At 43.6% G+C, this 26,909-nt stretch overlaps 1 protein-coding gene across 6 annotated transcripts in view; it reads left to right on the top strand.

Annotated features, from left to right (window-relative positions):
• Positions 1-26,909, top strand: part of LOC110505542 (G patch domain-containing protein 2-like) — a 40,065-nt gene that overhangs the window by 856 nt on the left and 12,300 nt on the right. For 4 of the 6 annotated variants that reach the window (XM_021584832.2, XM_021584829.2, XM_021584831.2 and 1 more), the window contains exons 2-7: positions 825-1,514; positions 11,274-11,335; positions 17,234-17,398; positions 17,698-17,777; positions 17,903-17,998; positions 18,098-18,189. In XM_021584832.2, coding sequence (XP_021440507.1) covers positions 829-1,514; positions 11,274-11,335; positions 17,234-17,398; positions 17,698-17,777; positions 17,903-17,998; positions 18,098-18,189 — 1,181 coding nt within the window. In that variant the 5' untranslated portion in view covers positions 825-828. The remainder of the gene's footprint in view (positions 1-824; positions 1,515-11,273; positions 11,336-17,233; positions 17,399-17,697; positions 17,778-17,902; positions 17,999-18,097; positions 18,190-26,909) is intronic. The other 2 variants (XM_021584833.2, XM_021584830.2) reach the window with 1 other exon arrangement.

The raw sequence follows: 26,909 nt of genomic DNA, 5'->3' as shown, positions 1-26,909 counted from the left end.
TTATCATGGTCAGTTTTAGAACGATAGAAGAAACAATCAAAATTGATGAACGATATGAACTTTCTAGTTATTTGGAGTCTGCCGAAGTGCTGAAGGCTACACACAATATATTTTACATAATAGTTTAATTCCCCTGTCCAATTGGTCATATTCAGTCCTGATTATAGCCTAATGATCAAATTATCTCTTTCACTCTGTCTTCATGTTCTATTCAAAAGTGTTTCAGTAGAAGCAGTGCTGAAATAAAGAATGAGTTGTGAGTAGATTCATTCTGTAGGCTATGTAGTCACTGCTGTTACTATGCCTGGGTAGTGGGTCGTGGAACGCTGTAGGTTGCCTGACAGAAAGCAAACTGCACTAGAAGAGAAAATGATAGTTATTACTTTTTTTTTAAACTGAAAAAAATCCTAGGTTCCACTTTAAACGATCAGTAAGCATTTTATAGAAAACCTAAGCACATGTCTGTGATACTTCTGGCAAAGTGCCAGATGCCAGACCTGCAAGTTTGTTTTATACAGTATGCTATAAATAAGTTGTATAGCATCTACATTGGCCCTATGAAGGGTTTATGAAGGCTGTATTAAGACTAACACGAATGTTGTTCAATTAGTTGAACAAAACATCTTCATAGTCATGTGCATTAAGCTTTAACAGTAGCTTCAGTAGTGTTGTAGTTGGCATCAGCAGCAGCATACACTGTCCTCTTATCCTAGACGCACCATAAGCTAGTGTCAACTTACACTATACTCATTCTATTCATGTGCCAATCACATCTACAGTATACAGCTCCAGCTTACCATTATTCCTCTCCCCCTGTCCCCCAGCAGCATGATGGATGAGCTGGTGCACGACCTGGTGTCAGCCCTGGAGCAGACCTCCGAGCAGACCAAGCTAGAGGAGCTCTGGGAGGAGATGGTTCTGAGTCCTCTGCAACAGCGCAGGCAGATCCGACGGCGCCGGGGACGTAAACGCCGTTGTGACTCCTCTCTCCACCCCTTGGAGCACAGCCGTTGCCTCAGTGAGGCCTCCGAGTCCAGCCTGGACGAAGCAGCCAAGGATTGCCGGGAGAATGCTGCCCCGCCCCCCTCCGCCGCCAACTACAGCGACTCAGACGACATGGTAATGGCCAAGCGCTGGCCCTCCTGCTCCAGCAACAGCTACGCCATCAAGACCAAGCAGCACTCCTGGCCTGAGTCAGACTCCTTCACAGAGAACACCCCGGGACGGCCACTCAGGAGGAGGCGGAAGGTCAAACGCATGACCTCTGATGTGACGGTCAGCCTGCAGCAGAAGTTGACGGTGTCAGGGGTGGATGGCGAGCGGGGCGGAAACCACAGGTTGTCCAAAAAGCAGCGTCTGTCCAGGCTGAAGAAGGGCGCTGGAGGCTGGGTGGGAGTGGACAGGGAGGCTGATGGAGTGGGCCTCAGGGCAGAGGAGTGCTGGAAGGATAAGATCCCATTGGTCCTGGAGGCCAAGGAGCAACGAGAGGCTTCTGATGAGAATATGTCTGAAGGGTAATGTTCCAAACATACATTTTATTTTTGTGTGAGAAAATATCAAGTTTGGCAGGACAATAATATAACATCTAAAAGGATATAATATTTTAGGATAGTGATTTTTTTTTTTTTTAAGTGTTTTTATTTGGCATTTCCTAAATATGACATAACATTTGCAACCTTTGCAATATTTACAATATAGCCTACAATTGTAAAATATGTTATTGCTGGCCTTTGTTGACACAGACCTAGTCAAACTACAAATCACCCCTAAATATCACGTTCCATTTACCCTTTGGGTGGTGAAGTTACTGAGGCAGTTTGGGCCGTAATATAAAAGTCATGGGCATAACTACTATCTGACAGAGGCAATTAAACACAGCGACATTTAAAATGATCTATACTGCCTGTCTACATCTAGTTGTCAATATTCAATGTGGCCTCATCTAAAACAAAAAGTGCATTACATTGATGCTTCTGCACCTTCAAGTATTTCATTGACATAAAAAATGAATGATATTCCCTTCTCCTGCTCATCTGCTCTCTCTCTGAGGTGATAAGTGGGGAGGGATCGCTGATACTGTGGCCGCAAGGCATCACTCAGCTCATTACTTTGCTGGGAGAAATTGTCTCAAGTAAATAAGTCGCTTGGTGAGGTATTGATTCGTTTCAAAATAAATGTCTATATTATTCTTAATATTTGAAGCTATGTCTGTCCTGAGTTCAATTGAGTGCATTCCAATGTGTGCATAAAAAAAATAAAAATCTAAATTAGATATACTACTGTGACTGCCTATAAGTGACATTGGAACCAATCAATTACCATGCTGTCATATTAATTACAATAATGGGTTTACTAAATAGGCCTATTCAGTCCTGCCTGGACACTTTAGGGCTGAGCCAGTTTGACATAAAAATACACAGTGAATAATCTAACCTAACCTCTGCTATCCTCAACGGAGTGGAAATCATCGGTGTCTGTATACTACACTAGTAAGAAAATAGAAACGTGGACCGTGGAGGAATAGGCTAGTTCCATAGACGTCCCAAAGAAGGGCATAGTGCTGCCTGTGTGTAAAGCTGGTTGGTCTCTTCTCCCCAATGTCCCTCCCACTGCTAGACACCTGCCTCCACTGGGTATTCCCCTTGATGATCTCATTATCTGTTGGCCCATATAAAAAACATGGAGAAGAAGTCTGTGGTAACCAATAATAGGGAGACAGAGGGCTTTACATCTTCTGGTTTAATTTGTCCTGACCTCCCTGGCCCCTCAACGGTACTTGTTTTCTTACTTTATGGAAAAATCAATAGCCGTTCTGACAGAAAACAGCTCGGGAGAAGAAATAAATGGGAACACCGTGGCACGCTGTCAATCATTTCTCACTTACACAACAGAAGGCTGCTGATTGCTGCTCAGTAGACTGCCGCTCTGTACTGAGGACTAAACAATCTCTGGGTTAAGTCCTGCTGGAGTCCAAGGAAATGGGAAAATGGTAGCAAGTGATGGGGTGTTGACAGTGGTACAACAGCCATATTTAGACACCAGGAAAAGCTATGCTCCATCCATCTGATGTTTTAGACTTCAGTTACTTCTTAAAATGTATTTGAACCCTTTTAGGTTTCAGTAGTCTCTCTCTGTTCGTTCCATTAACCTCTTCATATTCTGTGTTTGATCTCTTAAATGTCCTTTGCCTTAAGGTCACAGCTCATGCAGTATATGCACAGACCATAGCCTGCCGTTAGCCGCCCAAGTGCATTGGGAGCAGATGTTGGCAACTCCAGCTGGGCTCCACATCCTTGATTAGAGCAGCGTTGGCCTGCTGGCAGGATGGCCACCTGGTGCCCAGTCTGGCCCAGAGAGCAGGCCTCACCTGTGGGTGGAGGCAAACAGGGACACGGCCTTTGTCTACAGCTGTGGTGTTGGTACTGTTGGTGGTGTGTTCAACAAGGACAACCTTTCCACCGGAAAGCACAAACCATTGTGCGTGCGTTTGTCACACTCCACACATTCACTTTCTAATTTGGATTTTTTGAAAACTCTACGAAGAGTTTTGGTTTAGAGCTGTATTCCATTTGCTGAAGTTCATTTTCATAAATCTCTGAGACTAATCCAATTACAGGAGCTCAGGGAGAGTGGGATAACCTTATATTCAAGACGCCCATGGAAGAGGGCATGGATTTGGATTGGGGCGGCTTGTTTGAAGAGCCAACGGAGCCATTGTTATCTGCGCTTTGCCCCCCTCTGTCTCTGTCCCCCCTCTGCTGAATTAGCCCAGGCTCAATAAATGGCGGCCGACCGGTAATCTCTGCGCAAACTGGTCTGCCTCTCCCAGGAGCCAGGGATTATATCCTAATGATTAGTCCTAATCTGGATACTGTGTTTTTGCTTCACCTCACTGGCTTGTCTGCAGACAATGGGGCCGTGTGGGGAACAGATTAGTTCAACCAGAAATGACTGAGGTTTGTCAGAAGGGAGCTTTTATTCCACACTGGAATGCAGTTGTGTCTTCGAACACGGAACTGTCCTTGTCTTAATTGAGTGCCACCATGGTTGAAGGGAACATCAGTGTCAAGGCTTATTTAGTGATATGGAGCCTGATGCAAAGTACGTGAGAGTATTTCTCTGGGAAGAAGAAATGGGAGGCGTGTGTTTTGATTGCTTGGCTACCCAAACTCCTTGATCTGGCCAAACGCTACACCAGACCCACGGACGTTAGTTTCTTCTCCGCAATGAGTCTAGATTTGAGTACCTATCCAACGATTTCTAGAACGCAAACATTCTAACCATTCTGATTAGTCCCATAAACTGATGGGTTGGGCCAGAACACACGTGGGTAAAGCTGCATTTAGAAATTGGCTTTGATACTCTGATTGGTTAGAGATGATCCAATCGCTGATGACTTTGTTTTGTACAACACCCTTTATTTTGACGTCACCACAAACGACTTCAATGATGTCAATCTCAGACTGAGCAGTGGAAGAAAACAAGTTTGAGTCATCAGGCAAGTGTTTTGATGAGCTTTACCTGTAATTGATACTAACACAGGAATGATCCTTGTTCTCGCAAGTGCATTTGAAACAGGCTAAGTTTGACTAAAAGGTCTGTCAACTTTTCCTGACAAAGGTCATGGGAGGAGATGAAAGAGAGAGGTGTTTCTACTGGTCCCAAGAAAAATGGCAGCCTCAATTATTCATGGAATTAATTAGGCAGTACTTAATGGAAACGGTTTCACATTGGCTCAGGGCTGCTCCCAGCGACATCACATTACACCTTTAATACGGATAAATAGTTAATGTGTGGCTCTAATTAATTGTTTATACCTGTGATCTTTTTCAAACTTTGCTCCAAATCCCCCTATAGGAAACAAACCCATTTTTTAAACGCAGAAATGGAAGAAACTGTTGTACCGCTGCCATCTGTGAGCCATAACTTGTTTTTGATAAGGGTGCATATTTCGAAATGTTCCTCTATTATAGAGAAAGATAATTATTGTACATGTGTAACCTGTACTCAAAATATTATCCTTAAGACCATTTGGAAAGTATTCAGACCCCTTGACTTTTTCTCCACATTCTGTTACGGTACAGCCTTATTCTACAATGGATTGAATAGTTTTTTTCCCCCTCAAAGAAAAAAATTGACATTTTTGCTAATTTATTTAAAATATAAAAACTGAAATATCACATTTACATAATTATTCAGACCCTTTACTCAGTACTTTGTTGAAGCACTTGTTGAAGCAGCTTGGCACACCTGTATTTGGGGTTTCTTCTATTCTTCTCTGCAGTTCCTCTCAAGCTCTGTCAGGTTGGATGGGGAGCGTTGCTGCACAGCTATATTCAGGTCTCTCCAGAGATGTTTGATTGGGGTCAAGTCCGGGGTCTGGCTAGTCAACTCAAGGATATTCAGAGACTTGTCCCGAAGCCACTCCTGCATTGTCTTGGCTGTGTGCTTAGGGTCATTGTCCTGTTGGAAGGTGAACCTTCGCCCCAGTCTGAGGTCCTGAGCGCTCTGGAGCAGGTTTTCATCAAGTATCTCTCTGTACTTTGCTCCGTTAATCTTTCCCTCGATCCTGACTAGTCTCCCAGTCCCTGCCGCTGAAAAACATCCCCACAGCATGATGCTGCCACCAACATGATTCATCGTAGGGATAGTGCCAAAGGACGTGACGCTTGTGTAGTGCCAGGACAACAAACATCACCAACAAACTAACATGGGCCAAGCACACCAAGACATTCGGGAAGCGGGCACTACAAAACCTATTCCCCCTCAGGAGACTGAAAAGATTTGGCTTGGGTCCTCAGATCCTCAAAAGGTTCTACAGCTGCACCATCGAGAGCATCCTGACTGGTTGCATGACTGCATGGTATGGTAACTGCTCGGCCTCCAACCACAACTCCTACATGTACATACTACCTCAACTAACCGGTGCCCCCGCACATCGACTCTATATCGGCACCCCACTGTAAAAAAATCATCTGACCATATGACATTCTCCCAATCTTCTTCTGGATCATCCAAATGCTCTCCAGCAAACTTCAGACGGGCCTGGACATGTACTGGCTTAAGCAGGGGGACACGTCTGGCACTGCAGGATTTGAGTCCCTGGCGGCGTAGTGTGTTACTCACTAGGTCCCCCCGTGTGGTTCTGAGATTTTTGCTCACCGTTCTTGTGATCATTTTGACCCCACGGGGTGAGATCTTGCGTGGAGCCCCAGATCGAGGGAGATTATCAGTGGTCTTGTATGTCTTCCATTTCCTAATAATTGCTCCCACAGTTGATTTCTTCAAACCAAGCTGCTTACCTATTGCAGATTCAGTCTTCCCAGCCTGGTGCAGGTCTACAATTTTGTTTCTGGTGTCCTTTGACAGCTCTTTGGTCTTGGCCATAGTAGAGTTTGGAGTGTGACTGTTTGAGGTTGTGGACAGGTGTCTTTTATACTGATAACAAGTTCAAACAGGTGCCATTAATACAGGTAACGAGTGGAGGACAGAGGAGCCTCTTAAAGAAGAAGTTACAGGTCTGTGAGAGCCAGAAATCTTGCTAGTGTGTGTATATATATATACAGTGCCTTGCGAAAGTATTCGGCCCCCTTGAACTTTGCGACCTTTTGCCACATTTCAGGCTTCAAACATAAATATATAAAACTGTATTTTTTTTGTGAAGAATCAACAACAAGTGGGACACAATCATGAAGTGGAACGACATTTATTGGATATTTCAAACTTTTTTAACAAATCAAAAACTGAAAAATTGGGCGTGCAAAATTATTCAGCCCCCTTAAGTTAATACTTTGTAGCGCCACCTTTTGCTGCGATTACAGCTGTAAGTCGCTTGGGGTATGTCTCTATCAGTTTTGCACATCGAGAGACTGAAATCTTTTCCCATTCCTCCTTGCAAAACAGCTCGAGCTCAGTGAGGTTGGATGGAGAGCATTTGTGAACAGCAGTTTTCAGTTCTTTCCACAGATTCTCGATTGGATTCAGGTCTGGACTTTGACTTGGCCATTCTAACACCTGGATATGTTTATTTTTGAACCATTCCATTGTAGATTTTGCTTTATGTTTTGGATCATTGTCTTGTTGGAAGACAAATCTCCGTCCCAGTCTCAGGTCTTTTGCAGACTCCATCAGGTTTTCTTCCAGAATGGTCCTGTATTTGGCTCCATCCATCTTCCCATCAATTTTAACCATCTTCCCTGTCCCTGCTGAAGAAAAGCAGGCCCAAACCATGATGCTGCCACCACCATGTTTGACAGTGGGGATGGTGTGTTCAGCTGTGTTGCTTTTACGCCAAACATAACGTTTTGCATTGTTGCCAAAAAGTTCAATTTTGGTTTCATCTGACCAGAGCACCTTCTTCCACATGTTTGGTGTGTCTCCCAGGTGGCTTGTGGCAAACTTTAAACAACACTTTTTATGGATATCTTTAAGAAATGGCTTTCTTCTTGCCACTCTTCCATAAAGGAACTTCCATAAACTGAACTTCTGGAGAGAGTTTGCTGCACTGAAAGTAAAGGGGCTGAATAATTTTGCACGCCCAATTTTTCAGTTTTTGATTTGTTAAAAAAGTTTGAAATATCCAATAAATGTCGTTCCACTTCATGATTGTGTCCCACTTGTTGTTGATTCTTCACAAAAAAATACAGTTTTATATCTTTATGTTTGAAGCCTGAAATGTGGCAAAAGGTCGCAAAGTTCAAGGGGGCCGAATACTTTCGCAAGGCACTGTATATATATATACTGCTCAAAAAAATAAAGGGAACACTTAAACAACACAATGTAACTCCAAGTCAATCACACTTCTGTGAAATCAAACTGTCCACTTAGGAAGCAACACTGATTGACAATAAATTGCACATGCTGTTGTGCAAATGGAATAGACAACAGGTGGAAATTATAGGCAATTAGCAAGACACCCCCAATAAAGGAGTGGTTCTGCAGGTGGTGCTTACAGCCCAACACCCTGCAGGACGTTTGGCATTTGCCAGAGAACACCAAGATTGGCAAATTCGCCACTGGCACCCTGTGCTCTTCACAGATGAAAGCAGGTTCACACTGAGCACATGTGACAGACGTGAACATGTGACAGACGAGAACGTTCTGCTGCCTGCAACATCCTCCAGCATGACCGGTTTGGCGTTGGGTCAGTCATGGTGTGGGGTGGCATTTCTTTGGGGGGCCGCACAGCCCTCCATGTGCTCGCCAGAGGTAGCCTGACTGCCATTAGGTACCGAGATGAGATCCTCAGACCCCTTGTGAGACCATATGCTGGTGCGGTTGGCCCTGGGTTCCTCCTAATGCAAGACAATGCTAGACCTCATGTGGCTGGAGTGTGTAAGCAGTTCTTGAAAGAGGAATAAATTGATGCTATGGACCGGCACGCCCGTTCCCCAGACCTGAATCCAATTGAGCACATCTGGGACATCATGTCTCGCTCCACCCACCAACGCCACGTTGTACCACAGACTGTCCAGGAGTTGGCGGATGCTTTAGTCCAGGTCTAGGAGGAGATCCCTCAGGAGACCATCCGCCACCTCATCAGGAGCATGCCCAGGCGTTGTAGGGAGGTCATACAGGCACTTGGAGGCCACACACACTACTGAGCCTCATTTTGACTTGTTTTAAGGACATTACATCAAAGTTGGATCAGCCTGTAGTGTGGTTTTCCACTTTAATTTTAAATGTGAGTCCAAATCCAGACCTCCATGGGTTGATAAATTTGATTTCCATTGATAATTTTTGTGTGATTTTGTTGTCAGCACATTCAACTATGTAAAGAAAAAAGTATTGAATAAGAATATTTCATTCATTCAGATCTAGGATGTGTTATTTTAGTGTTCCCTTTATTTTTTTGAGCAGTGTATATATTTTTTACTGCTGCTCTTAAATTACTTGTATCTCTTATTCTTATCCATATTTTTTGGAAACTGCACTGTTGGTTAGGGGCTCGTAAGTAAGCATTTCACTGTGTTATATTCGGTGCATGTGACTAATGAAATTTGATTTCGTTTCAGACCAGAGAATGTTGTTTCTCATGGTTTGAGAGTCTTTAGGTGCCTTTTGCTAAACTCCAAGCAGGCTGTTATGTGCCTTTTACTGAGGAGTACCTTCCGTCTGGCCACTCTACCATAAAGGCCTGATTGGTAGAGGGCTGCAGAGATGGTTGTCCTTCTGGAAGGTTCCCCCATCTCCACAGAGGAACTCTGGAGTTGTGTCAGAGTTACCATCGGGTTCTTGGTCACCTTCCTGATCATGGCTCCTCTCCCCCGATTGCTCAGTTTGGCCAGGCGGACAGCTCTAGGAAGACTCTTGGTGGTTCCAAACTTCTTCCATTTAAGAATGATGGAGGCCACTGTGTTCTTGGGGACCTTCAATGCTGCAGAAATGTTTTGTTACCCTTCCCCAGATCTGTGCCCCGACACAATCCTGTCTCGGAGCTCTATGGACAATTCCTTTGATCTCATGGCTTGGTTTTTGCTCTGACAGGCACTGTCCATGGTTGTAAAAACATCTCAATGATGATCAATGGAAACAATTCTGTGCTCAACTTTCATAGCAAGTCTCGTAGAAAAGGATCTGAATACTTATGTAAATAAGGTATTTCTATTTTTATTTTTAATAAATTAGCCTGTTTTCGCTCTGTCATTATGAGTGATGAGGGGAATAAAGGGGAATTTAAAAAATAACATTTTAGAATAAGGCTGTACCTTAACAAAATGTGGAAAAAGGGAAGGGGTCTGAATATTTTCCGAATGTACTGTATATAATAGCGAGACAGAGACAGATAACTGAAAGAGCTATAGGATGAGTAACAATCATCCTGAAAGGGCTACTAGTGTTTATTATAGGGGCTGCTGCCTATAGCCAGGAGGATGCATGGTGAGGAGATATGTCCTCTACTGCTGTCGAACAGAGAGCCCTGCTCCAGATGCTCAGCCGTGTGTCCAGAGGTGGAGGACAGCTGAGTAGAGGCCTGGGGAACCAGGGTCTGGGGAAGGGGGTGGGGAGGGAGGGATGATCCTGGAGTTCTTGGCTAGGCCAGACGTCTTCCACATTCCCAGGAGAGGCCTGGTCCCTCTCACATCTGCTTCTTGGGTGTGTGAAGGGAGATGGTGCTGGACCATCTGGCAGCAGCCTAGTCTGAGCCTGCCGTCACCGCCACGCCTGTGCAATATGGCAAAGAACCATATCAGCGTGTATCTGACCCCGCCAGTCTCTCTCCCTCGTCACCAAGGTCAACGCTGATCACCGCAAAGCAAAATGCAATGCAAACAAGACCCTCAGACTTCCTCTGACCCAGTGGACAAATGGCCTCAAAGGACTGAGCATGGATGTTTGTGTTACAGTTGCTACTTGGCATGCTGTGAGAGAATTTAAGACTAAATCAGTGACCATCCATGGCAGTTTGATTGTAATAATCTAAAAAAGTGATACACAACAAAAAACGAAATACGTACACACATATTCATTCTTAAAATTCACAGAACACAGTTCTAAAATTTACTCCACTAATGTCCACTTCATTAAGACAATATTTTGTTTTAATATTTTTTTGTGTTAAACAAATAGTCCTGACTCCTGTGTGACCTTGGCGGGTCTATTTAGCTCCCAGCCCAAAGTGGCAGAGGTGTGACAGAGGCAGAGAGGCCCAGGGTGGGGTATGGGCCGGGGCAGAGGGGGGTGACACGGGGACGCCTGGGGGCATGGAGAGGGCCAGCCATGGAGCAGCCTGGGCTGGACCAGCCTTCAGAGCAGATGCTGGCCAGTTGTTGTGTGGAGGCACGTCCGCGGGTCCTGCTCACAGACTGAGAAGGCAGGGGAATCTGCCGCACTCCTGTCATCCTCCAGAACGCAGCACAGATTAGATTGGAGCTGACAGCGGAGGATATTCAATTAGATTGTGCATGTCACTCAGTGGCTTCGACCAGAGTCCTTCCCCATGCCTTTGTGTTGGGGATGGCAACCAGTGGGGAGAGCGCCCCTCCTCTTTTTGTGTCATTTTATATTTATGTTGACCTCTAGCTCGGGACTGATTCATTATTTTGTTATTGAATGTTGCATGTTAACATTTTTAGAGTGAGCTTGCACGTTTTTGCTTCACATTGTTCTATTTTCAAAGGCACAACCTTCTTTGACCCTAAAATGCACCCATTTTAAAATGATCCATCACAACATATTTATTTTTCTTTTTACACATCAGTATTATCACTACAAAAAGACTGCTAAGTTCAACATGCATACTGACAATTGTATTCTTCTTCCTCTGTTTGCAGTGAAACTAGCAGCATATGCAGCAGTGATCCTGGCCTCTTCACTAACGATGAGGGAAGACAAGGTATTAATGTTCAGCATAATATTTATTTCTCACTAGCTAGGTTTCCATCCAGTTGGCAACAGATTTTCATGCAGATATTGTAGAATTTGCATGAAGAAAATGTGTGCATTCTCTCACCAGTGGTGTGTTTCCAATAAATTGACTTATTGCAGATAAAAGTGAGTGTGTAATGACGTAGTGCACACAAAATCTATTTTTCATGTACTGAATAAAAATGTAAAGTTCAATATGTTTCCATCGCATTTTAAACTCTACCGATAGTTTTATCACAAACCGTTGCCTTAAATAGCAAATGTGCCTACTCTGGTCTCTGTAGCCAACAGCTCGCAGATGTAGGCTAGTCTACATGATAAGATTATTATGGATAATTGTTATTTGTCAAATGGCAGTCAAGCATCGATCCTCATGTCACCAGAGTAAGACCGTCAATATTTATTGGAAAGGAGCATCAAGAGCCCCCTGTGAAGTTCATCATAAGTTATTTAATCTGTAGACTAATAAAATGTATGGTTTTCTGAATTGTAGTGGGAGAACCACACACCATATCATTGTGTGACTCCAAGTTTTGTTCGATATGTTGATTATTATACTGAGCAAAAATATAAACGCAACATGTACAAGTGTCGGTTTCATGAGCTGAAATAAAAAATCCCAGAAATGTTCCATATGCACAAAAAGCTTATTTTTCTCCAATTTTGTGCACAAATTTGTTTACATCCTTGTTAGTGAGCATGTGTCCTTTGCCAAGATAATCCATCCACTTGACAGGTGTGGCATATCAAGAAGCTGATTAACCTCTCTGGGATATGTGGGACGCCTCGCCAACAGCCAGTGAAATTGCAGGGCGCCAAATTCAAACAACAGAAATCTCATAATTATAATTCTTCAAACATACAAGTATTATACACAATTTTAAAGATAAACTTCTTGTTAATCCTGCCACAGTGTCTGATTTCAAAAAGGCTTTACTATGTTAGGTCAGCGCCTAGTCACAGAAAACCATACAGCCATTTTCCAAAGAAGGAGAGGTGTCACAAAAGACAGAAGTAGCGTTAATATTAATCACTGAACTTTGATGATCTTCACCGGATGGCACTCCCAGGACTCCATGTTTGACAATAAATGTGTGTTTTGTTCGATAAAGTTCATCTTTATATCCAAAAACCTCATTTGAAATTGGTGCGTTATGTTCAGAAATGCATTGTCTCAAACAAACATCCGGTGAAAGTGCAGAGAGCCACATCAAATTACAGAAATACTCATCATAAACATTGATCTAAGATACAAGTGTTATACATACGATTATAGATAAACCTCTCCTTAATGCAACTGCTGTGTCAGATTTCAAAAAAACTTTACGGTAAAAGCACACCATGCAATTATGTTAGGTCAGCGCCAAGCCAGAAAAACATACCGCCATTTTCCAACCGAGGAGAGGCGTCACAAAACTCAGAAATAGCGTTATAAATATTCACTTACCTTTGATGATCTTCATCGGAGTGCACTCCCAGGCATCCCAGTTCAACAATAAATGTTCATTTTGTTCGATAAAGTCCATCATTTATGTACAAATACCTCCTTTTTGTTCGCTCTTTTAGTCCAGTAATCCAAATTCACAACGCACGAGCAAGTCCAGACGAAAAGTCAAAGTTACATTACAGTTCGTAGAAACATGTCAAACGATGTATAGAATCAAAATGTAGGATGTTTTTATCATAAATCTTCAATAATATTCCAACCGGACAATTCCTTTGTCTTTAGAAATGAAAGGGAACGCAGCTCGCGCGTGAGACTTAGCTCATGGCATTCTGCCAGACACCTGGTGTCCAGGCAACAGCTCTTATTCGCTCCCCCTTCATAGTAGAAGCCTGAAACAAGGTTCTAAAGACTGTTGACATCTAGCGGAAGCCTTAGGAAGTGCAATCTGACCCCATTTACACTGTATATTGGATAGGCAGTGAAAACCAACAAACCTCAGATTTCCCACTTCCTGGTTGGATTTTTTCTCAGGTTTTTGCCTGCCATATGAGTTCTGTTATACTCACAGACATCATTCAAACAGTTTTAGAAACTGCAGGGTGTTTTCTATCCAAATATACTAATTATATGCGTATTCTAGCTTTTGGGCCCGAGTAGCAGGCAGTTTACTCTGGGCACCTTATTCATCCAAGCTACTCAATACTGCCCCCCAGTCCCAAATAACTTAAACTGCATTATCATTACACAGGTGCACCTTCTGCTGGGGACAATAAAGGCCACTCTAAAATGTGCAGTTTTGTCACAATACAATACCACAGATGTCTCAAGTTTTGAGGGAGCATGCAATTGGCATGCTGACTGCAAGAATGTCCACCAGAGCTGTTGCCAGAGAATTGAATATTAATTTATCTACCGTAAGCCTATGTTGTTTTAAATATTTTTGGCAGTACGTTCAAAAGTCCTCAGAACCACAGACTAAGTGTAACCACGCCAGCCCAGGACCTCCATATCTGGCTTCTTCACCTGCAGGATCGTCTGAGACCAGCCACCCGGACAGCTGATGAAACTGTGGGTTTGCACAACTGAAGAATTTCTGCACACACTGTCAGAAACCGTCCCAGGGAAGCTCATCTGCGTGTTCGTCCTCCTCACCGGGGTCTTGACCTGTCTGCAGTTTGGCGTCGTAACCGGCCAGTGGGCAAATACTCTCCTTCGATGGCCGCTGGCATGATGGAGAAGTGTTCTCTCCACGGATTAATCCCGGTTTCAACTGTACCGGGCAGATGTGTCGTGTGGGCAAGCATTTTGCTGATGTCAACATTGTGAACAGAGTGCCCGAAGTGGTGGTGGGGTTATTGTATGAGCAGGCATAAACTACGGCCAACGAACACAATTGTTTTTTATCTATGTCAATTTGGATGTACAGAGATACCCGTGACAAGATCCTGAGGCACATTGTCGTGCCATTCATCCACCGCCATCGCCTCGTGTTTCAGCAAGAATCTGTACACTATTCCTGGAAGCTGAAAATGTCCCAGTTCTTCCATGGCTTGCATACTCACCAGACATGTCACCCATTGAGCATTTTTGGGATACTCTGGATTGACATGTACGACAGCTTGTTCCAGTTCCCGCCAATATCTAGCAACTTCGCACAGCCACTGAAGAGGAGTGGGAAAACATTCCATAGGCCACAATTAACAGCCTGATCAACTCTATGTGAAGGAGATGTCGCACTGCATGAGGCAAATGGTACACACACTGGTTTTCTTTTTAAAAGGTATCTGTATTCCCAGTCATGTGAAATCAATAGATTAGGGCCTAATGAATTTATTTCAATTGTCTGATTTCCTTATATACAGTGCCTTGCGAAAGTATTCGGCCCCCTTGAACTTTGCGACCTTTTGCCACATTTCAGGCTTCAAACATAAAGATATAAAACTGTATTTTTTTGTGAAGAATCAACAACAAGTGGGACACAATCATGAAGTGGAACGACATTTATTGGATATTTCAAACTTTTTTAACAAATCAAAAACTGAAAAATTGGGCGTGCAAAATTATTCAGCCCCTTTACTTTCAGTGCAGCAAACTCTCTCCAGAAGTTCAGTGAGGATATCTGAATGATCCAATGTTGACCTAAATGACTAATGATGATAAATACAATCCACCTGTGTGTAATCAAGTCTCCGTATAAATGCACCTGCACTGTGATAGTCTCAGAGGTCCGTCAAAAGCGCAGAGAGCATCATGAAGAACAAGGAACACACCAGGCAGGTCCGAGATACTGTTGTGAAGAAGTTTAAAGCCAGATTTGGATACAAAAAGATTTCCCAAGCTTTAAACATCCCAAGGAGCACTGTGCAAGCGATAATATTGAAATGGAAGGAGTATCAGACCACTGCAAATCTACCAAGACCTGGCCGTCCCTCTAAACTTTCAGCTCATACAAGGAGAAGACTGATCAGAGATGCAGCCAAGAGGCCCATGATCACTCTGGATGAACTTCAGAGATCTACAGCTGAGGTGGGAGACTCTGTCCATAGGACAACAATCAGTCGTATATTGCACAAATCTGGCCTTTATGGAAGAGTGGCAAGAAGAAAGCCATTTCTTAAAGATATCCATACAAAGTGTTGTTTAAAGTTTGCCACAAGCCACCTGGGAGACACACCAAACATGTGGAAGAAGGTGCTCTGGTCAGATGAAACCAAAATTGAACTTTTTGGCAACAATGCAAAACGTTATGTTTGGCGTAAAAGCAACACAGCTGAACACACCATCCCCACTGTCAAACATGGTGGTGGCAGCATCATGGTTTGGGCCTGCTTTTCTTCAGCAGGGACAGGGAAGATGGTTAAAATTGATGGGAAGATGGATGGAGCCAAATACAGGACCATTCTGGAAGAAACCTGATGGAGTCTGCAAAAGACCTGAGACTGGGACGGAGATTTGTCTTCCAACAAGACAATGATCCAAAACATAAAGCAAAATCTACAATGGAATGGTTAAAAAAATAAACATATCCAGGTGTTAGAATGGCCAAGTCAAAGTCCAGACCTGAATCCAATCGAGAATCTGTGGAAAGAACTGAAAACTGCTGTTCACAAATGCTCTCCATCCAACCTCACTGAGCTCGAGCTGTTTTGCAAGGAGGAATGGGAAAAAATGTCAGTCTCTCGATGTGCAAAACTGATAGAGACATACCCCAAGCGACTTACAGCTGTAATCGCAGCAAAAGGTGGCGCTACAAAGTATTAACTTAAGGGGGCTGAATAATTTTGCACGCCCAATTTTTCAGTTTTTGATTTGTTAAAAAAGTTTGAAATATCCAATAAATGTCGTTCCACTTCATGATTGTGTCCCACTTGTTGTTGATTCTTCACAAAAAAATACAGTTTTATATCTTTATGTTTGAAGCCTGAAATGTGGCAAAAGGTCGCAAAGTTCAAGGGGGCCGAATACTTTCGCAAGGCACTGTAACTCAGTAAAATCTTTGAAATTGTTGCATGTTGCGTTCATATTTTTGTTCAGAGTATTTGCACACAAATGTGTTTCCACCGTCATTTCCCGCATAATACATTTTACAGACACAATAATATCCCACCATGTCGAAGGAACAAATTCTGTCAGCATTTATAAAATTACACCAAAACCTCCTGTTTCCATCACAGCTATTGTGATTTTGTTTTATACGGTATGACTTTCCTCGCATACAAACTGTGGATGAAAATGTGGTTTGTGTCATTTACATATGTATATGCAAATTAAATAAGATGACAAAGGTAATAATGGTGCAAAATGAAAACAAAAAGCATGTAATAAGCCTTTTAATTCTAGCATTACCTGAATGTTCAGAGGATGGAGCTGGAGCTGTGCTCCAGGATGGAGCCTGTGCTCTTTGTAAGTGTAACAGAATGCTAAGACTAGACAGAAAGAGGTTCTGATACAATAGGCTGGTTGCCGGGCACCCAGGCGGCTCTAATAAGGCGTTGTCATGTCGTGTTAATGAGCGCTGAAGCCTCTGCTAATCTCATTAGCCGTGGTGGGGCGAGGCGGCCCCTGATTTAACAGTTGTCACTACACCTTGACTGTGAGAGGCATGCGCCCCGCTGACTGACAGGTCTGTGGAGAGAGCAGTGTCTGGGGACCAGGGTGGTCTGCTGTGTGGTGGTGGAGAGGCTGTCAACAAATAGAGAGAGGATTGATGCAGGCCAAGTAGGAAAGATGCCCTCATGCAGTCAGTACTTCATTCCATGGTTAATTGTACAGCACTAAATTATAAATTGGTGCAGCCCATCCGTGAAAATACTTTTGTATCATTGTTTAAATGTCATGCAGAATCATATTGAGCAGTTATGGAATTTCCCAATGTACACATTGTGACTAACAGTGTTGAATTTCCTGCCTGTGCTGTAGGTGATGATGAGCAGAGTGACTGGTTCTTTGAGGGGGAGTGTGGAGCGGGGGGGATGGGCATTCCCAGCCTGCTGCCCAGCTGGGACCCAGATACTCCTCCTGTCCTCGAAGTACCAGACTCAGCTCCACCCACCTTCCTACAGCCTGCACGGCCCACTCAGAGAGGTGATGAGCTAATCAAAATGCTATACATAAAAATAAATATTTAACCTTTTTTATCTAGGCAAGTCAGTTTAAGAACAAATTTTTATTTACAATGACTGCCTACCCCGGCCAAACCCGGATGGTGCTGGGACAATTGTGCGCCACCCTATGGGACTGTAGTGACGCCTCTTGCACTGAGATGCAGTGCCTTAGACCGCTACGCCACTCGGGAGCCCATTTACATTGTGAAATAACAGAAAACAACAGAAATGTCACCCTCTCCGGTTCTGATTGGGTAACAGTGTGGTTTGGTGTTGCAGGTTACCATGCCCGTCTGAACCGGTTGCCTGGCGTGGCTGCCCGCTGCATCAGGAAAGGCCGGAGGAGGCTTCCCAGTAAGGTGAGGGCAGAGTGGCACACTAGAAACACATTCCTTGACCAACATTAATGGATACCAGGCTTTTAATGCATGTATTTAACAAGTTATGTGATATGTTCTAAAATAGCACTTTGTATGTGTTGCAGGACAACAGTATGTCAGTGTCTATGGAGAGAATGAAGCATTTCTCTCAGGACCCCTATCAATGGCTGCCTTCCATTGGAAAAAGAGACCGGAGCCAGGTATATTTGTGTTGAATTATTGAATAAGACATTTCATCTCTCTAGCCCTATTTTTGATGCGTCTGGGTGAACTCCTAACATCTTCTAAATGTGTTCCAGTTCAACCCTCTGTGTCCGTTACCTGTTTATCCCATTGACATGGTGCCAGACAGCTCCCATCGGAGATGCTCCTCTTCCATCTGCAAAACCAGGTAGGGGATGCACACAGCACTCATTATTGTTGGCATGGTTAAACTCCGCCTCTCCTGGGCCTATTGGAGCCATTCAGCCCATTCCATTCTGAAGCTCAATATATTGACAGACGTGGTTAACTCTTAAATGAACCAGTCGCTAAACACAAGTCGTGATTTAACCGATGCATGCTACATCAAAGTTTGTACCTCAGAGACATGTTCAATATGTGCGAGGGTGAGAACATTGACCAACTCCTCAGAGACAGGAGCTCAAAGTGTGACATCGTGTGTGACATCGTGACCTCCAGACTCAGGTGGGCATACAGATGACATCACATCAAGCATGTTAAAGTTGTGCTTTGGTGCTATTGGCATGGGCATTCATGGTCTTTAGAGTGAATGAGAGGAGTGGTGTCATAGAAGGTCATGTTAGGATGAGGACATGGGTAAGGCTGGAGAAAGACTTGTGTGATATTAGCCACGTCCCCCATGAGACTAGCTAGCACAGTCAGGTACTGTATATGGGGCAAGCTTGACCCCTGGTCTATACAACAGACAACTCTTCACTGGGATATAAGACTCCGCTGAATAATAACTGATGTATTTTTCCAAGGTTGTCTTTCTCGAACATAGAATATATTCATGTAGAATCTTTGGTTTCCAGTGTTTCTGAAAACGCAAAAAAAATATAAATAATTGCAGAAGTTTATCTAAAGAGTTTTGCTCAAAGCCTCTAGCTCCAAGTCAGCCCCTGTACTGCTGGATCTGCATGGGGATTGTTGAGGAGCTGAACAGCCCTCAGTCTGAGACTCTTCCTTGCATTGTTTCCAGTTCCACAGTGCCTATTTACAGAGCATTTTTTATTCTGTTTCAAGCTCTCTCGCTCTCTCTCCTGGGCTAGTTCAGAAAGCCCTCCATCATTTCTTGATGGGCAAAAACACGAATGCAATGAAAAGGCTAAACTTCTTAGATTTATTTTCTTAACTGGCTCTTTCTTCTCCACCTGAAAGGTTCCTTCAGATTCCAGTTTGAGGCATTGTGAATACTAATTTCTATCTATTAAAAAGCCCTCATATCCCTACCATGCTCTCATTTGAATGCCGTCTCAGGGGAAGCCTCTTAATTCCTTTATAGAGGGATTCAAGACCCTTCACTTCAAAAAGTATAAATCATACTCCCAAATGAACGAGGGAGAGAGGGGGATTGACGAGTGGTGCTTCAGATGTGTCCCGTCGGACGGCACAAGCCTGAAGCCATCTCCCCAAGCAGCTCAAATCCATCCTCTAGTGACTGTCCAGACTTACCCTGGACAGTCACTGGAGGTCACCCCCCTCCACAGTCACACCCCTAAACAAGTCACCCAACACATAAAGTGCCTCCAAATCAAATTTTATTGGTCACATCCACATATTTAGCAAATGTTATTGCAGGTGTGTTGAAATGCTTGTGTTCCTAGCTCCAACAGTGCAGTAGTATCTAACAATTCACAACAATACACAAATCTAAAAGTAAAAGAATGGAATTAAGAAATATCTAAATATTAGGATGAACAATGTTGGGTGGCATCGACTAAATACAGTATATACATACAGTTGAAGTGGGAAGTTTACATGCACTTAGGTTGGAGTCATTAATACTCGTTTTTCAACCCCTCTACACATTTCTTGTTAACAAACTATAGTTTTGGCAAGTCGGTTAGGACATCTACTTACATTTACATTACATTTTTCCAACAATTGTTTACAGACAGATTATTTCACTGTATCACAATTCCAGTGGGTCAGAAGTTTATACGCTACGTTGACTGTGCCTTTAAACAGCTTATAAAATTTCAGAAAATGTCATCATGGCTTTAGAAGCTTCTGATAGGCTAATTGACATCATGAGCCAATTGGAGGTGTATCTGTGGATGTATTTCAAGGCCGACCTTCAAACTCAGTGCTTCTTTGCTTGACATCATGGGAAATCAAAAGAAATTAGCCAAGACCTCAGAAAGAAAATTATAGACCTCCACAAGTCTGGTTCATCCTTGGGAGCAATTTCCAAATGCCTGAAGGTACCACGTTCATCTGTACAAACAATAGTACGCAAGTATAAACACCATATTACCAGGCAGCCGTCATACCGCTCAGGAAGGAGACGCGTTCTGTCTCCTATAGATGAACTTACTTTGGTGCAAAAAGTGCAAATCAATCCCAGAACAACAGCAAGGACCTTGTCAAGATTCTGGAGGAAACCGGTACAAAAGTATCTATTTCCACAGTAAAATGAGTCCTATATCGACATAACCTGAAAAGCCGCTCAGCAAGGAAGAAGCAACTGCTCCAAAACCGCCATAAAAAAGCCAAACTACGTTTTGCAACTGCACATGAGGTCAAAGATCGTACTTTTTGGAGAAATGTCCTCTGGTCTGATGAAACAAAAATATAACTGTTTGGCCATAATGACCATCGTTATGTTTGGAGGGAAAAGGGGGAGCCTTGCAAGCCGAAGAACACCATCCCAACCGTGAAGCACAGGGGTGGAGGCATGATGTTGTGGGGGTGCTTTACTGCAGGAGGGACTGGTGCACTTCACAAAATAGATGGCATCTTGAGGAGGAAAATGTATATATTGAAGCAACATCTCAAGGCATCAGTCAGGAAGTTAAAGCTTGGTCGCAAATGGGTCTTCCAAATGGACAATGACCCCAAGCATACTTCCAAAGTTGTGGCAAAATGGCTTAAGGACATCAAAGTCAAGGTATTGGAGTGGCCATCACAAAGCCCTGACCTCAATCCTATAGAAAATTTGTGGGCAGAACTAAAAAAGTGTGTGCGAGCGAGGAGGCCTACACACTTGACTCAGTTACACCAGCTCTGTCAGGAGAAATGGGCAAAATTCACCCAACTTATTGTGGGAAGCTTGTGGGAGGCTACCCAAAATGTTTGACCCAAGTTAAACAATTTAAAGGCAACGCTACCAAATACTAATTGAGTGTATGTAAACTTCTGACCCACTGGGAATGTGATGAAAGAAATAAAAGCTGAAATAAGTCATTCTCTCTACTATTATTCTGACATTTCACATTCTTAAAATAAAAAGTGGTGATCCTAACTGACCTAAAACAGGGAATTTTTACTAGGAGTATATGTCAGGAATTTAAGATTAAGTGTATTTGGCTAAGGTGTATGTAAATTTCCGACTTCAACTGTATGAGATGAGTAAAGCAGTATGTAAACATTATTAAAGTGACTAGTGTTCCATTATTTAAAGTGGCCAGTGATTCCATGTCTATAAGGCAGCAGCCTCTAAGGTGCAGGGTTGAGTAGCCGGGTTGTACCCGGCTAGTGATGGCTATTTAACAGTCTGGTGGCCTTGAAATAGAAGCTGTTTTTCAATCTCTCAGCCCCAGTTTTGATGCACCTGTATTGACCTCGCCTTCTGGATGATAGCGGGGTGAACAGGCCCTGGCGGTTGATATCCTTGATTATCTTTTTGGCCTTCCTGTGACATCGGGTGCTGTAGGTGTCCTGGAGGGCAGGCAGTGTGCCCCCAGTAATGCGTTGGGCAGACCGTACCACCCTCTGAAGAGCCCTGCGGTGGCGGGCGGTGCAGTTGCCGTAACAGTCGGTGATACAGCCTGACAGGATGCTCTCAATTGTGCATCTGTAAAAGTTTCAGAAGGTCTTAGGGGGCAAATTTCTTCAGCCTCCTGAGGTTGTAGAGGCATTGTTGCGCCTTCTTCACCACACTGTCTGTGTGGGTGGACCATTTCAGATTGTCAATGATGTGTATGCTGAGGAACTTGAAGCTTTCCACCTTCTCCTCTGCGGTCCCATCTATGTGGATAGGGGCGTGCTCCCTCTGCCGTTTCCCGAAGTCCACGATCAGCTACCTTGTTTTGTTGACGTTGAGAGAGGTTATTTCCCTGGCCTCTCTCTGCCAGGGCCCTCACCTCCTCCCTGTAGGCTGTCTCGTCATTGTTGCCAATCAGGCCTACTACTGTTGTCGTCTGCAAACTTGATGATTGAGTTGGAGGCGTGCGTGGCCACACAGTCATGGGTGAACAGGGAGTACAGGAGTGGGCTGAGCACAAACCCTTGTGGGGCCCCTGTGTTGAGGATCAGCGAAGTGGAGGTGTTGTTTCCTACCACTACCTTGGGGTGGCCCGTCAGGAAGTCCAGGACCCAGTTGCACAGGGCGGGGTTCAGACCCAGGGGCCCGAGCTTCATGATGAGCTTGGAGGGTACTATGGTGTTGAAGGCTGAGCTATAGTCAATGAACAGGATTCTGACGTAGGTATTCCTCTTGTCCAGATGGTGCAATGGCGATTGCATCGTCTGTGGATCTATTGGGGTGGTAAGCAAATTGAAGTGGCTCTAGGGTGTCAGGTAAGGTAGAGGTGATATGATCCTTAACTAGCCTCTCAAAGCATTTCATGACAGAAGTGAGTGCTACGGGGCATTTGTCATTTAGTTCAGGAAGTGGGGACAGCCGACTGAGATAGGGAAAGGTTGAATATGTTCGTAAACACTCCAGCCAGCTTCAGAAAGTATTCACACCCCTTTATTTTTTTCATATTTTGTGTTTCAAAGTGGGATTAAAATGTATTTAAATTGTCATATTTGGTCAACGATCTACGCAAAATACTCTGTCGAAGTGGAAATAAATTCTAACATTTATTACAAATGATAAGATAAATGTTCACCTCTGAGACAAAATATGATAAGAATCATCTTTGGCAGCAATTACAGCTGTGAGTCTTTTTGGGTAAGTCTAAGAGATTTGCACACCTGGGTTGTACAATATTTGCCCATTTATTCTTTGAAAAAGTCTTAAAGCTCGTTGTTGATCATTGCTAGAAAGCTATTTTCAAGTCTTGCCATAGGTGTTCAAGCCGATTTTTAAGTCAAAACGGTAACTTAACTAGGCCACTCAGGAACATTCACTGTCGTCTTGGCAAGCAACTCCAGTGTATATTTGGCCTTGTGTTTTAGGTCATTGTCCTGCTGAAAAGTGAATTCATCGCCCACTGTCTGTTGGAAAGACGACTGAACCAGATTTTCCTCTAGGATTTTATCACCATTAGTCTCATGGTGAAATCCCTGAGTGGTTTCCTTTCTCTCTGGCAACTGAGTTAGGAAGGACACCTGTATCTTTGAAGTGACTGGGTGTATTGATACACCATCCAAAGCCTAATTAATAACTTCATCATGCTCAAAGGGATATTCAATGTCTGCTTTTTTTCCAAATAGGTGCCCTTCTTTCCAAGGCATTGAAAAACATCCCTCATCTTTTTGGTTGAATCTTTGCTTGAAATTCACTTCTCAATTGAGGGACCTTACAATTATCTGTATGTTGTAACAGTTTTGACTTGCAGTTATTGTTTGTAGGGGTACCAGAGAAAATATTGATTTCGCCTTTTTGTTTGGGAGGGAATGAGTCCTGTCTGGTCCGTCAAGTCTACACCAATACAAAGGACTCATGTAAAAGTCAGTATGGACATACACCTTTCATAAACCCTTAAAACATTGGAAATAACAAAAAAAACAACGGTTATTTTGCGTGGGTTGTATTACCAACATACACTGCTGAAAAAAATAAAGGGAACACTAAAATAACACATCCTAGATCTGAATGAATGAAATATTCTTATTAAATACTTTTTTCTTTACATAGTTGAATGTGCTGACAACAAAATCACACAAAAATGATCAATGGAAATCAAATGTATCAACCCATGGAAGTCTGGATTTGGAGTCACACTCAAAATTAAAGTGGAAAACCACACTACAGGCTGATCCAACTTTGATGTAATGTCCTTAAAACAAGTCAAAATGAGGCTCAGTAGTGTGTGTGTGGCCTCCACGTGCCTGTATGACCTCCCTACAACGCCTGGGCATGCTCCTGATGAGGTGGTGGATGGTCTCCTGAGGGATCTCCTCCCAGACCTGGACTAAAGCATCCGCCAACTCCTGGACAGTCTGTGGTGCAACGTGGCGTTGGTGGATGGAGCGAGACATGATGTCCCAGATGTGCTCAATTGGATTCAAGTCTAGGGTACGGGCGGGCCAGTCCATAGCATCAATGCCTTCCTCTTGCAGGAACTGCTGACACACTCCAGCCACATGAGGTCTAGCATTGTCTTGCGTTAGGAGGAACCCAGGGCCAACCGCACCAGCATATGGTCTCACAAGGGGTCTGAGGATCTCATCTCGGTACCTAATGGCAGTTAGGCTACCTCTGGCGAGCACATGGAGGGCTGTGCGGCCCCCCAAAGAAATGCCACCCCACACCATGACTGACCCACCGCCAAACCGGTCATGCTGGAAGATGTTGCAGGCAGCAGAACTTTCTCCACGGTGTCTACAGACTCTGTCACGTCTGTCACGTGCTCAGTGTGTACCTGCTTTCATCTGTGAAGAGCACAGGGCGCCAGTGGCGAATTTGCCAATCTTGGTGTTCTCTGGCAAATGCCAAACATCCTGTACGGTGTTGGGCTGTAAGCACAACCCCCACCTGTGGACGTCGGGCCCTCATACCACCCTCATGGAGTCTGTTTCTGACCGTTTGAGCAGACACATGCACATTTGTGGCCTGCTGGAGGTCATTTTGCAGGGCTCTGGCAGTGCTCCTCCTGCTCCTCCTTGCATAAAGGCGGAGGTAGCTGTCCTGCTGCTGGGTTGTTGCCCTCCTACGGCCTCCTCCACGTCTCCTGATGTACTGGCCTGTCTCCTGGTAGCGCCTCCATGCTCTGGACACTACGCTGACACACAGCAAACCTTCTTGCCACAGCTCGCATTGATGTTCCATCCTGGATGAGCTGCACTACCTGAGCCACTTGTGTGGGTTCTAGACTCCGTCTCATGCAACCACTAGAGTGAAAGCACCGCCAGCATTCAAAAGTTACCAAAACCTCAGCCAGGAAGCATAGGAACTGAGAAGTGGTCTGTGGTACCCATCTTTATAACCACTCCTTTTTGGGGGGTGTCTTGCTAATTGCCTATAATTTCCACCCATTGTCTATTCCATTTGCACAACAGCATGTGAAATGTATTGTCAATCAGTGTCGCTTCCTAAGTGGACAGTTTGATTTCACAGAAGTGTGATTGACTTGGAGTTACAGTGTGTTGTTTAAGTGCTCCCTTTATTTTTTTGAGCAGTGTAAATGATCACACACATTACAATATAACAAACAATGAGCTCTGGTTCCTCAAGAAAAGTCCCGCACCTCGGGCCTAAAAGAGTCTAGCCCGGTGAAGGAGTTCAGTGAACTCAAGGGACTTTAGTCACGCAATGTTTGTCCGTTCATAAAAGTGTAGCGTAAACCCAGTCTCAATCATACAATCAAAATATCAAACTCTTTTGCCAAACAACCATAAACAGTATCAAATCTCAGTAGTCTTCAACTACAACTGACCACAAATCAACACGGTATAAATCACACTCAAACAAGTGAAATACCGTATGCAAAAAAAGTTGTCATACAACCCAATCCGCCAACAGATCTCCAGCGGAGAAAGGTCACGATAAAACTGCGGAGACCAAATGAGATGTGTTGTCCAAAGGAAGAAATGAGTGGATCCGATCCTGGTTAAACTTGAGACAAAGCTACAAAGCACACTTTTAAATACAACAAAACAAATGGAGTAAAGAAGCTTTCGGAACTGAGGGTTGAACACATCCTCATTCACACCACCATCATTAACCCACTTTTGCGCAGCTGATACTGGCTATTTAGTTGGGAATTAAAGGGGAAGTGTCCTATTGGAAGGAGAAGCAGAGACGGTTCAGTCAAATTCAGGGCCGTCACAATGTGTGGGGTACAGAGATGAGGTAGTTATTCAAAAATCATGGTAACCACTATTATTGAACTCAGAATGAGTCCATGCATCTTATTATGTGATTTGTTAAGCATATACTCCTGAACTTATTTAGGCGTGCCATAATAAAGTGTTTGAATGCTTATTGACTGAAAACATTTAAGCTTTAAAATGTTTTAAATTAAAAAAAATAAACATCATCAAACATCATTCCACTTTAACCTTATGGGCCATTGTGTGTAGATCATTGACACAAAATCTAAATGTAATCCATTTTAAATTCAGGTTGTAAAACAACAAAATGTTGGAAAAGTAAAGGGGTGTAAATACTTTCTGAAGGCACTGTACATGACACACGCTTACTGGTGTATGTGCTAATGCACACACTCACACATGCACTCCCTTACATACATTTCATCAATATTCTTATATAGGGCATCAGCATGGTACTGACAGGGTGGGGATAATAGTGCTGTGTCTCTAACACAGAGCATCGATACTCAGATTCAGAAACTGTATTAAATAACACCTTGCTCACCGCAAAGTTTACTCTCCACATAATTGGCTTCACTATATTTTCATTTATTTTGAGGAACTTATTCAAATGATCACTGAGCTCTCATGTATCCATGCCTTTTATTTACTTCAAAATACCCTTGAAAGAAAAGTGTTTTGGTCTGTAAGGGAAGTATAAACATTCATCTTGTATCTGGCAGAGGTTGAAATAATACTGCGTTAATAAAAACCTGTCATCTCCTGTTTTGGTAGAGTTGATGGCAACCATCAGGGATTTGATAGGAAGTGCTTTAGGCTGTATAGGACTCCATGTTATTTGTCCTAGTATGGCCGTGTGATTGGGCACAGTGAACAGTAGGATTTGGCTCTAACGTTCTGGGATGGTGGCCATGTTAAAATGCATAACTGCCTCCCACC

The sequence above is a fragment of the Oncorhynchus mykiss genome, chromosome 25, assembly GCF_013265735.2.
Source record: "Oncorhynchus mykiss isolate Arlee chromosome 25, USDA_OmykA_1.1, whole genome shotgun sequence".
Lineage (NCBI taxonomy): Eukaryota > Metazoa > Chordata > Actinopteri > Salmoniformes > Salmonidae > Oncorhynchus > Oncorhynchus mykiss.
This window is presented reverse-complemented; position numbering and strand designations above follow the sequence as displayed.